Source organism: Schistocerca americana, chromosome 1 (genome assembly GCF_021461395.2).
Source record: "Schistocerca americana isolate TAMUIC-IGC-003095 chromosome 1, iqSchAmer2.1, whole genome shotgun sequence".
NCBI lineage: Eukaryota > Metazoa > Arthropoda > Insecta > Orthoptera > Acrididae > Schistocerca > Schistocerca americana.
Window position 1 is genome coordinate 870,961,963 of NC_060119.1, and position 12,365 is coordinate 870,974,327.

General features: G+C 36.3%; 1 protein-coding gene across 3 annotated transcripts in view; it reads left to right on the top strand.

Annotated features, from left to right (window-relative positions):
• LOC124613976 (mRNA export factor Gle1-like) overlaps positions 1-12,365 on the top strand; it is a 136,724-nt gene that overhangs the window by 105,744 nt on the left and 18,615 nt on the right. For all 3 annotated transcript variants that reach the window (XM_047142784.1, XM_047142767.1, XM_047142775.1), the window contains exon 9: positions 9,184-9,374. In XM_047142784.1, coding sequence (XP_046998740.1) covers positions 9,184-9,374 — 191 coding nt within the window. The remainder of the gene's footprint in view (positions 1-9,183; positions 9,375-12,365) is intronic.

The following is a 12,365-nucleotide window of genomic DNA, read 5'->3' on the forward strand; positions in this document are numbered from 1 at the left end:
TTCCATGTGCTTGTACCTTCATTAACAGTCTGCAATGGGGTACCATGTCAAATGCTTCTCAGAAGTCAAGAAATATGGAATGTGCTTGTTGCCCTTCATCCATAGTTTACATTTGAATGGAACTGAATTTCAGTTGATCCTGTAGGATAACATGGTGTACAGTGAACGTACATATAATATAGGACATGTCAAAAATAAAAACCTTCATTATCATATACTTCCTAACTATTCTAACATCCAGAATGAGATTTTCACTCTGCAGCAGAGAGTGCGGTGATATGAAACTTCCTGACAGATTAAAACTGTGTGCCTCACCGAGACTCGAACTCGGGAGCTTTGCCTTTCGTGGGCAAGTAGAGCACTTGTCCATGAAAGGCAAAGGTCCCGAGTTTGAGTCTCGGTCTGGCACACAGTTTTAATCTGCCAGGAAGTTTTATTCTAATAATAATTAACAATATTTACAAATTTAATGTGTGCATTACTCATCAACACTGTAAAATTCCTTTTCCACCAGATAGTCTTTTAGGTTCTTTGAAAACTTAGTGCCATGCACATTGTCACACAGTTTTTTAGGCAGACTTCTTAGTAATTTGATACCTGAGTACTGGGGTCCTTTTTCTGGAATGCTTGAGTTTCCCCACGCTACCGCTCCGTACTGCATGTATGGTTCAAAGAGTCCATGGTATACTGTGCACAGAAGCTGTTTGTGTGCATATTGTGCTAGCTGCCTCATTATAAATATTTCAGAGCTGAATTTCTTGCAGACAGAATTAATATGTTGTTTCCATTTCAACTTGTTGTCCACAGTAATATCTAAGAATCTAGTGGATTCTACTTTGTCTAATCTCGTTTCATCCACCTCTAAACCCATGTGCACAGCCTTCTCTTTATTTCTGAACACTGCATATGTAGTCTTTTTTAGGTTTATAAGAAATCCATTTTCCAGGAACCATTGAGCTGTGGTGTTTGCAGATATGTATGCTCTTCTCTCAAACAGTGCCACAGTTTGTTCATTGTTCAGTACTGTCGCATCATCTCCATACAATATTTTCTTCTCTGTCACTTCAACACCTGTATCATTAACAAACAGATTAAACAGCAATGGCCCTGTTACCGATCCTTGCGGCACTCTATATTTGATGGTTTTGGTTTCTGATTGGTATGCATCCCGTAGGTGGAAGCTTTTCCCTTTCAAGGAAATTTATTGTATTCGAGCTGAGAATATGTTCAGGAATTCTGCATCAAACTGATGTTAACATACTTTTGCGGATCCATACTTTTACCTTTCTTATATACAGGAGTCACCTTAATTTTTTTCAGTTTCTCGGGACTTAACACTAGGAGAGAGATTCATGATAAATGCAAGCTACATAAGGGGCCAATGCCATAGAGTACTCTTTGTAAAACTCAATTTGTTTCTCTATGCCAGGGATGCTTACTACTATGTTGTCCATATGGGACTCTGTGCAGTTGTCAAATGACAGTATGTTTGTATGATTCTTCTGCTTGAATGATTTGTCAAATGCAGAATTTGAAACTTTGACTTTCGTTTTGCTATCTTTGACTGCCACTCCAAATTGGTCAGTGATATACTTACATATTTTACTCATTTTAATCACATAAATATGAACATATTTTGCCTGTTGATGGAACTTAAAAATCCACTCTCCAAGCCTTCAAGGTTACCATGCCTTCTGTCAGAACTATACTGGCCATGAGAGAACATCTTTTGGGGTCTCTATTTTGGTTCACATACATGTCGTCAGTGAGTGAATTACCCTCTGCAGCATATTGGAAACAATAGCACTGCAAGTGTGAACAAAAACAACAATGATCATCTTTTGCATCATTTATTTACCCTGGCAAGCAACTTCCATACCAAGGTGTGACCACCTCAGTTCGACATCTGTCCTGTACATTTCTCCTGTTTGGAGATTTCAGTGCACATCACACCCTGTGGGGGAGTACCACACCATATGGCAGGAGCTTGCTGATTGATTGACTTCTTTTTAAATCCCGATCTGAGTTTTCTCATTAACAATACCCCTAGCCACTTTAGTTGTCTACCGTGGTGCACCTGTTCGGCTGTTGACCTCGTTATCTCTTCACCAAACTTCGTGACTGTCATGCAATGGTTGCTATACCATGATCTTTGTGGCAGTGACCATTTTCCAATGATCCTGTCACTTCCTTATCTCCAACTGAGAGACCATTTGTCACAATTGGCTCTCTGAAACAGTAGCTGGCAGTTGTATGTGTCTTCCATCACCTTCATCCCCTCTTCTGTCAGATTACATCACTGAAGTGGTTGGAGACAAATATGATATGGTCATCTAAATCACTGGAACAGGTATCCCCCTCTCTAAGACCTCCTTCCACCAGTGGATAATACCATGGTGGAGCAAAGACCACTGTAAAAGCTATTCAGGAACATCAAAGGACCCTGCAATGTCTCCAGTGACATCCATTTGAGACTGCCCACATAACTTTTAAGAGGCTCCAGGCAAAACCTCACTACCTAACTAAAATGCAGTTGGAAGGAATGCTTACATCTTCTCCTTGGTCATTTATGCCTCTCCATCCCAGGTGATGATGTTGGAGGGAGTGTGATGGGTAAAAATTATAGAGGGAAACCAGGAGATGAATACAGAAATATTCTTAAAAAAAGGAAAAAAAATTCTAAAAGGAATAAATAAATTGAAGAGTTACCATTGACTGCACTGCTAAAACAGTGAGAGATGGAACACTCCAAATATCTTAGAATATAACCAACAAGCAAGTCGAAAATCTTAAATTTGTATCAGCTTTATCGATAGCAGTTGACGAGACTCATGACATAAATGATATGACCTGAGTTTCACTTTTTATACACTATTTTTCATTACACATCCAAAGAAAAATTAGGATTGGTACCACTCAAAGGTCAACAATGTGGAAAGGGTATTGCAGTTGCTGTAATTGAGTGCAATGAAAAACATAATACTCTACTCGACAAAACTGTCTCATTTTCAACTGATGGGGTGGAAAGTATGATTGGCCTAAGAAACAGGTTTTTTGCTGTTGTGAAAGAAAAAATTAGTCTCAGGATACTTACTTACCATTGCATCATTCTTTAAGAAGTCCATTGTGTGTAGACATTCCCAGAAGAAACTTGCAAAGTTATGGAACATGTGATTAACATTATGAACTCCATTATAGCTAAAACTCTGTCATCAGCAATGTAAAGAATTTTTAGTTGAAATGGAGAGCGAATACACACATTTTCAGCTGGATAACGAGGTATGGTGGTTATCAAGAGGGAACATTCTGAAACGTTTTACTTCCTTATTAACAGAAAATAAAGCATTTCTCCCTGAGAAAGGTGTCTAGAACTAACAAACGCTCAATGGATCCAAAAGTTTTATTTCATGGTAAACATTACGTATCATCTAAATTAGCTTAATTGTAAACTACAGAGGAAAGTAAACAGTTTGTTAGAAAAATTATTTAATTCAGAAACAATTTTTTTCCTCAAGTTTTTGAAAGAGAACATTGTCAAGAAAATAATCGGATATTGAAATCTGCTATTTCAAAACAACACTTTTATTAAATATAAGGGGAGCCCTTCTCAACTGGTTTCAGGACTTACGAAACAGTAAAACGATGTTAGCCTTTGTTAAAAATGTCTTAATGCTACTGTAAAAGAATCACATTTTTCTTCCTTTAAGACCGACATTATTGACTTTGAGGTGCTATTGCTGGATTTTTTTTAAAAAAAAAAATCTGGTGCTCAAAATTTGAACATTGTTGTGCTGAGATAGAATTATTGGAGAAAAAGAAATGTGAATTTAGTCCACATCACAAGTGGTCTGCTTTGAAAGATTTAGTATTCCAAATTCATATAATCAGCTGGAACAACTATTGTTTGCTGTTTTTTCCTTTTTCAGGTTTACATATTAATGTGAACAATCATTTTCAAGAATGAACCTTATAGAATGTAAATTGGGATGTCTTTTTATTGATATGAACTTGGAATCGTAGCTAAAACTAGCAAGAAGAAGACAGACAGAGAGAGAGAGAGAGAGAGAGAGAGAGAGAGAGAGAGAGAGAGAGAGAGACAAGGCCATTGTTCACATTTGTGTTTGTCAGTCATTGCCACGATTTAATTTTGTGATTACCTTACAATTTAATTTTAATCACAGATAATATTGTTGCTAAGTATATCAAGTTTCGATGTACCTACGGCTTAACTAAGACTCGAAAAGTTTATTAAGTTAGCTTTGTGGAATGGAAGAAGTTGTAGTATCAAGTACTGAGAAAGTTATGTTGAGATGGTTTGGTCACACAGAGAGGATGAACGAAGGGATGTCGGTGAAACAAGTATGCAAGATGAGTGTGGGTGGCAGTGTTGGAACATACCTCAGTCAGATTGCATTATTATCAAAGGGCAGCCTCGCAGTACCTTAATTAATTTATTAATAGTATACATATCTACATAGAGTATAAAGTGTGTTATTGAACCATTTGACTCTCAAAAGAATTTTCAGTTGTTGGACTGTTGGTATTTAACTCTTTTGACTAATGTGTTTGCTGACCACTGCACTAGGCCATCAATCATAAATTCATTGTATGTTTCATGTTTACATTTCTATTATGAAAGCACACATTTAATGCATTCACACCATGAAACATAACAAATAAAGAAAAAAGATTTTTTTTTTTTTTTTATCTACAGGCAACGGTTCCTGTATACTGTAGTTATAAGAGATTGGGTCGTATACAAGTTGAGAAAACTATGCTCCTACAACACAATTCTGGTTTCAATTAATTTTTATTTGTGCTAATTTGTTAAGACAAAATTCCACAGCCAAAAGGCATGGATGTACTAGTTACCAGGTAGATACAGAAAATCCAACAAAGAGTGACGCATTTTGTCTTGGGATTGTATAGTCCACATGAGAGTGTTGGAGATGTTCAACGAGCTCCAGTGACAGATGCTGTAAGAGAGGTATTGTACATTATGAGGAAGGCTTTGCTGTTGACATTTCAAGAGGGTACTTTCTGGGAAGAGTTGGACAACATATTATTTCCTTCCACATACATCTTGCAAAATGACAACAATGAGAAAAATTCGAGAGTGAGAGCTATTACAGCAGCTCACCAACAATCATTTTTCCCACATGCTATTCACAAATAGAACAAGGGAGGGAGGATCAGTTAGTGGTACCAGAAGTACCCTCTGCCACACACCGTCAGATGGCTTATGGAGTGTTGATGTAGATATTCTTGCAGCAATATTTTTGTTGTTTTGTCATTCCACTTCTTATACCTATTACTAGGTCTGGAGTAGAGTTAAATTGTATTGTATTGTATTTATTTATTTATTTATCCTGTGGATCACATATTGTACAAAGTACACATGATATAGGACAAGTCATTTTTCTTAACAAATATGTAGTTTGGAGAAAAAAATAGGCAATGGACTGCCATTTAAAAAAATGTACACAAAATTGTTCATTGATGAATATAGTACCTTCACATACAGAGAATACAAACAATTTACATGGGGAACTAAGAAACATGTAGCAATGTAGTGCTACTTTAAATTTACTCAAATAATCACTGAGATTACAGAATAGTGAAAATGTCAACTGGAAACACAACAGAGGGACAATGTCATTTAAAAACTACATTAAACATGAAATTAACATTGAGATTTCACAGACAATTAAGTTTTAATACTAATAGAATGTGTACTTGTACATTCAAAAAGCGAGTTAAAAAATTTTGGGAAGTGAAACTGAAACATAGTTGTGTATAGTAGAAATTAGGTTATTATTTTGCCTACAGAATGTTTTACTCTAATCACAGTATTTCACAAAGGAACTTTATAATTTTTCATTTCCAGGAATTCTTGTACTGAATAGAAACAGTGCTTTGTCAGAAATGCCTTTAGTTTATTTTTAAATATTGGATCTGGAGCAGTTTTTATTTGTTCTGGAATTTTATTGTGTAATACGACACCCAGATGAGTTATATACTTTTGGTATGATGATGTCCTTGAAAAAATTTGATGGATATTAGATTGCCCTCTGGTATAATGAGTATGTATATCATTGTTTTGGATTAATTTGCCTGTTCTTGAGAGGTATTCCCTGGTGAATGGGATTGTTTCTTGAATGAATAGGGATGGGATGCTTAGAACATTAAGTTTTATAAATTGACATTTACAGGATTCCACCTTTTTGAGGCCACAGATTATCCTCAGTGCTCTTTTTTGTAGTTTAAATATATTTGTGCTGTGAGTTGAATTTCCCCAAAAGATGATTCCATGGTGGAGTAATGAGTGGAACTGCGCATGGTATGCTTGCATTAGTGTGGATTTACTTGTAGTAGATTTTAGTATTCTTAGTCCATAGCACAATGATGAGAGTTTCTTTGATAAGTTGTTTATATGTGTGTCCCATTTTAAATTTTGTTGGACCCATAGACCCAAAAATTTTGTTGCATTTACATTTTCAACTTTATCATTATTTAACTTTACTTGGATAGTTTTTTGATTGGATGTGGGAATTAGATGGAAGTTGATACATACAGTTTTCCCACTATTAACAATTAGGCCATTTTTGTTAAACCACTCAGAAAGTTTTTTCATAGAGTTATCAGATATTGTCTGAAGGGATTCAGGGCTAGATCCAGTCAACACTATGCTTGTATCATCAGCAAACAGGATAGTTTTTTGTGGGCTCATACGTTCAACAAGATCATCTATGTAAATGAGGAAAAGTAATGGCCCTAGAACAGAACCCTGGGGAACACCATATCTTGTTGATCTTTCCTCCGAGAGGAAAACTGTGTTATTTATTTTATTCTGTACATTGATATCGTATTGAAGTGATACCTTCTGTCTGCGGTTTTGTAGGTAAGAGCATAGCCGGTTGTGAGCCACACCTCTTATTCCTCTTCTTTCCAAATTAGCAAGCAGTATTTTATGATCTAGTACGTCAAAGGCTTTAGAGAGATCTAAGAAGATACCTGCAGCTATATTATGTTGGTCAATTGATTTCAGTATGTGGTCCAACAGTTCAAAAATTGCTGTCTGGGTGGATAAAGATTTACTAAAACCATGTTGTTGAATGCTGATTGGTGCGTGGTTTTTTATGAAATTTATAAGACTGTCATAAAAAAGTTTTTCCAAGATTTTTGAAAAGATGCTTAATATGGATAATGGTCTATAATTGGATACTAAATCAGGGGAACCTTTCTTTAGTAATGGTGAGACTTTAGCTATTTTGAGAGCATCTGGAAAAATGCCAGTTTTTAATGATTGGTTGTAGATGGTTGATAGTGGCTTTACTATATGGGGAACGCACACCTTTAATATGAGGTCAGGTACTTCATCATAGCCACTAGAGATTTTATTGGGTAACAATTTTATTATGTTCCTAATTTCATCAGGGTTTGTTTCATAAACAAACATTGTAGCATTAGTGCTGTTTGACGTATTGGTGGAATTGAAGAACAATACCTTGCAGTTTGCCTGAATGAGATCTTCTGCTAGTGAGGTGAAATATTCATTGAACTGGTTTACAACTGTGCATGGATCTGTGACCTTAGAGTCATTAAGTGTTAGAGAAATGTTTTCCTTTTTAGGTGTTGAACTACAAGTTTCTTTTTTAATAACTTTCCACATAGCTTTCATTTTGTTTGAAGAGTTTCTTATGAAATTGTCATTCCATAAAAGTTTTGCCTGTCTAATCACTCTAAGATAAGTTTTTTTGTAGGCTTTACAATAGTCAGAAAATTCTTCAGTGACTATGTATTTTTTGGAGCAATATTGGAGAAATCTGTTTCTCTCACTAGAAATTTTGATTCCTTTTGTTACCCACGACTTTCTATTTTGATTGCTTGAAGTTTTTGTTTCAAAAGGAAATGCTGTATTAAAGTAATAAAGGAAGGTGTTATGGAAGCTTAAGAACATATTATCAACAGTTGTTTGCATGTAAACACTGTCCCAATTTTCCTTAGCTAATAGGAAGTTAAAAATCCTAATATTGTCATCTGAAAAGTTTCTTCTTTGAAATACTTTTTTGGGGCTGATTTTACTATTTTCCATGTAACGCTCAGTAGCTGAGCATCATGGTCACTGTATCCCATGCTCAGTACTTCGCCAGTGAATTTGTACAGTATCAGTTATGAAGATTTGATCAATTATTGAATCAGTATGCTCTGTTGACCTTGTTGGAGAGTGTATTGTGGGGATCATATTAAAGGATTTGGTCATGTTTAACGAATCAAGATTAGCATTACTGTTTTTTGATAATCAATGTTAAAATCGCCACAAAGTATTATTCTCATATTTAATGAGCTGACACTATTCAGCAGAACTTCTAATTTGGTCATAAAATTTGGAATATTACTACTTGGTGCTCTATATACATTTATAATTATATAGTTTAGATCAGGCAGCTTAACCATAGAAAGCTCAAATTCCTTATCTTCAGATAATGCAATCTGTTCGTTTAGGCCTACCTCACTGAATTTTATCTGGTCCTTTACAAATATAGCAGTACCGCCATGTGTGGAGAAATTCCTACAATAAAAGCTTGTTAATGAATACCTTGGAATAGAGGTTGACTGAATTTCTTCTTTAGACAGCCAGTGTTCAGTAATACATATTACATCTGGATTTATTTGAGACTGAAGTAACACTTCCAGCATTTGAATCTTATTTCTGAATGACTGGACATTATGGTGTAATACAAGAAATGATGGACTTTGTGACTTTTCAGTTTAGGGTTTAATTAATTTCTTTTCTAAAGGTATTTCTGACACAGCACTTACCCTAAAAAATTGGCCGAGATTTTATTTTTGTGTGTGGCTTCTTGCACGCAATTTTCAGTAGCAGAGATGGTTTTGAGTGGTTGACACAGTTCTGCTTCCATCAAAGCTTCTGTTTTTGGCCTAAACCATTTTGTAATTTGTGGTTGTTTGGCGATCTTGATACTTGGGGCTGATTTCTTCAGGATATGATTTCGGAGTTTTTCTACTATTTGGTCTTTTCCTAACATATTTAAATGTAGTCCATGAGCTGTATGAAATCTTCTTCCTAAATTGTATGTATCAATTATCTCTACGTTATGAAATGTAGAACATTTGTTGATAATCATCAGAATGTTTGTAGTGATCATATCTTGTACTCAGTTCCAGGGAGAGCTGACAGTGTCCAGCAAGCCAGAGGCCGCTTTTCCTATCGCAGCTGTGATTGTTGCTTTATGGGTGGACTTTCCAGATGTTGGACAATTGTTGTTAGGTCACTTTTATTCTGAGTGCCCATATCTCGTTCCTATATATCCACCTCAATTAGAAGGACAATCAAATGAAGATTATTACAAGTAAGTACTTGTACTGTCTTTGTGTAAATGACTTTTGAGATGCATAACACACTTATTTGCGCCGTAATACATTAATGATTCAATAAAACCCTTTATACTTTAGCTATTTTCCCACCTCGTAACTTTGTGTGAAAATTTGTAAGTACGTTTGTTGTGGAGATTATAACATCTGCACTACAACAGTAACAATTTCAGTCCTGTTTGTTTACCAGCGATTGCTCTACACCTCATCTTATTTCTACTCCTTCCATTATTTGTATTGTGCCCAGAACATGCCAGTTTTGTGTTTGATTATACAGACTGTCAGCAAGCAAAGATAAAGTACTTGAGACCCGTAGTCCTCTTTACTCCTTCTTATTGATATTATTGAGCTGGGAGCTCAAGGGAAAAAAACACATAGTAATGATGCACACAGTAATTATATGAAATGACTCAATAAAATGAACAGAGTTAGCTTAATTTAGGATGTTATTGTGAAGCACGGAAATAAGGATATTTGTCATAAATAAGAAGATACATACAGCACTTAAATTGTTGAGCACAGTAACTTTACAATGTACATTATTAAATCACTTCACTGGTACTAGTGTTTGTTAAGTGTAAGTATGTTCATTTCAGCTGTAGCCTTCCCCCTTTTCGTGTGTGTGTGTGTGTGTGTGTGGGGGGGGGGGGGGGGGGGGGAGATATTTGTCTCTACATTTCTCCTCCTCAAATTTTCCATTATCTTATGAAATAACATAAGTATAAGGGGCAGTCAAATGAAAATGAGACGTATAGGGGAAAAACGGAAAACTGTTTATTATTTCAAAAGTAACTGCCATATCCATTGAAACTTTTATCCCACTGAGAGAGAGGATGTCATGCCTCTGTGGAAAAATGTTTGCAGCCGCCTACAGAATCATGATTTTACCCAGGTGTGCATCTCTTTTATGTGAAACAAATCGATGCCTATGAATGTCTTTCTTCAAGGTGCCAAACATATAGACATCACATGGGGAGAGATCAGGACTGTATGGAGATTGTGTAAGGGCTTCCCAGCGAAATGTCTGCAGTGTAATCAATACAACCTTGGCAAAGTATGAGCAGGCATTGTCCTGCAGCAAAATGATGCCATCCGACAATATTGCTGTGTGTTTGGACTTGACGGCCCACTTCAGTTCATGCAAAGTGTCTGTATTGTGCAGTGCATTAATTGTGGAACAGTATTCCAGAAAGTCGATGAGCAGCTGGCTCTCGCAGTCAAAGAGAAAGTCATCATGATTTTCCCAGAGCTGGCAAACCTGTTGTTTCTAATATGCTGCAGAAGTTTTGCTGGGAATTCCTTACACACCCGTCATACAGTCCTCATACCTCCCCATGCAAACTCTGTATTTTTGGAGCTCTAATGAAAGACATTCATTTCTGCCAGTTTGCTTTAGATGAAGAGTTGCATGCCTGGGTACAATCATTGTTCCATAGACAACTGAAAACATTTTTTCCATGAAGGCATTGACTGTTTTGTCTTCCATTGGGATACATATTTTACTAGTTGTAACAATTCGAGTCAAGATAGATGTAACGGAACTTGAATAGTGTATTTCCTCTATTGGTTATGGTAGGGAGATCAATCTTTCGGTCCTGTCTGCATATTTATATATAATATTGCATGAATAAAGGCTGGGCGAGTGTAAAGCTATCGTTAAAAACGCACGCCGCGCTATTTGTTAAGATTTGGACGGTCATAATAATAATAATAATAATAACAACAACGTGCTTTTGAAAACAATCAAAATATAACGGCGATAACTGTTTAGTGTTATTGGAAATAACATGTAGTACATTAATGAGTAAGGTAGCCGATCCTATAAGATCAGGTAAAATTGGGCATATTGAGGTGTTTTGCTTTATATCGACGAAGCTGATGATACGGCATCATTTTTTTTCGTTTACTCTTAGAAATAAACAAGTAAAGAAATGCTAATTGTGCATTGTGAAAAAATATAGGGGCGAGTTTTAAATAACTACGGTATATGATCAGAATAACAAAAGGACAATTAGTTACACGAAATCGCGGATAGCGAAGTGTGGTCATTAAATTGAGTACACCTACAGGGTGGTCAATTCTGGGATAAATCTGTACGCATCTCACGAGGGACGCGGTATTGAGACTTTACCCCCCCCCCCCCCCCCAATCCCCCATTATATCGCGGAGTGCGGGCTCCAAATATGAAAAGGAGAAAACATTAACTAAAGTGTGTAATTGTCTTACACCTAACAAACATTCGTGGAGGGCGGTGGCTAAACTAGAAGAGTCAATTACAAAATACTGTATCATTATCATTGACTGTTGGTGTCGAGCAACCAAAACTGTTCATCAAAGGGTTTCGATGAAACTTGGGAGTTAGGGTTTAGACACTCGCATACACTCCACATCAGAGTGTGAATGAGTGGTGAATGCGAAATAAAACTGTGAACAAAGTTACGTTAAATAAAACAGAAGAAACAAGACAGTTTGGCTGTATCTGTTATTATTTCATAAACTGTAACATTTCGTATCGTTGTACGAAGCCTTTATAGACGATCTTTATGACAATTTGCTTCGTAGGGATCTTGTTACGAGTGAAGTTTTGGGGACCTGGTCAAGAGGTGGTAGTTCGTAGATCCTAACTACTGCAGCTATTCTGGAATCAGGTGCTACCATGACCGTTGTGTGTTGTCAATGACTTAAGGTTACCATATCTCATGCTCTAAGATCGACGCTCCTTTCCACTTGGCATAACGGTGCCTCACGGCAACAACGACAACGCCGATGACAAAGGAAGATACGGTAGACAGTTACTTTTGAAATAATAAACAGTTTACTTACTTTTTTCCATGTATCTCATTTTCATTTGACTGTCCTTTATAGTATGGATAAGGAGGATGAAGAATTGTGCCTCAATTGTTGTGAGATAGTAAATAATTTAAATCACCCTGCTTTAGTGTACAGATTCTGACTTTGATTTATAGATG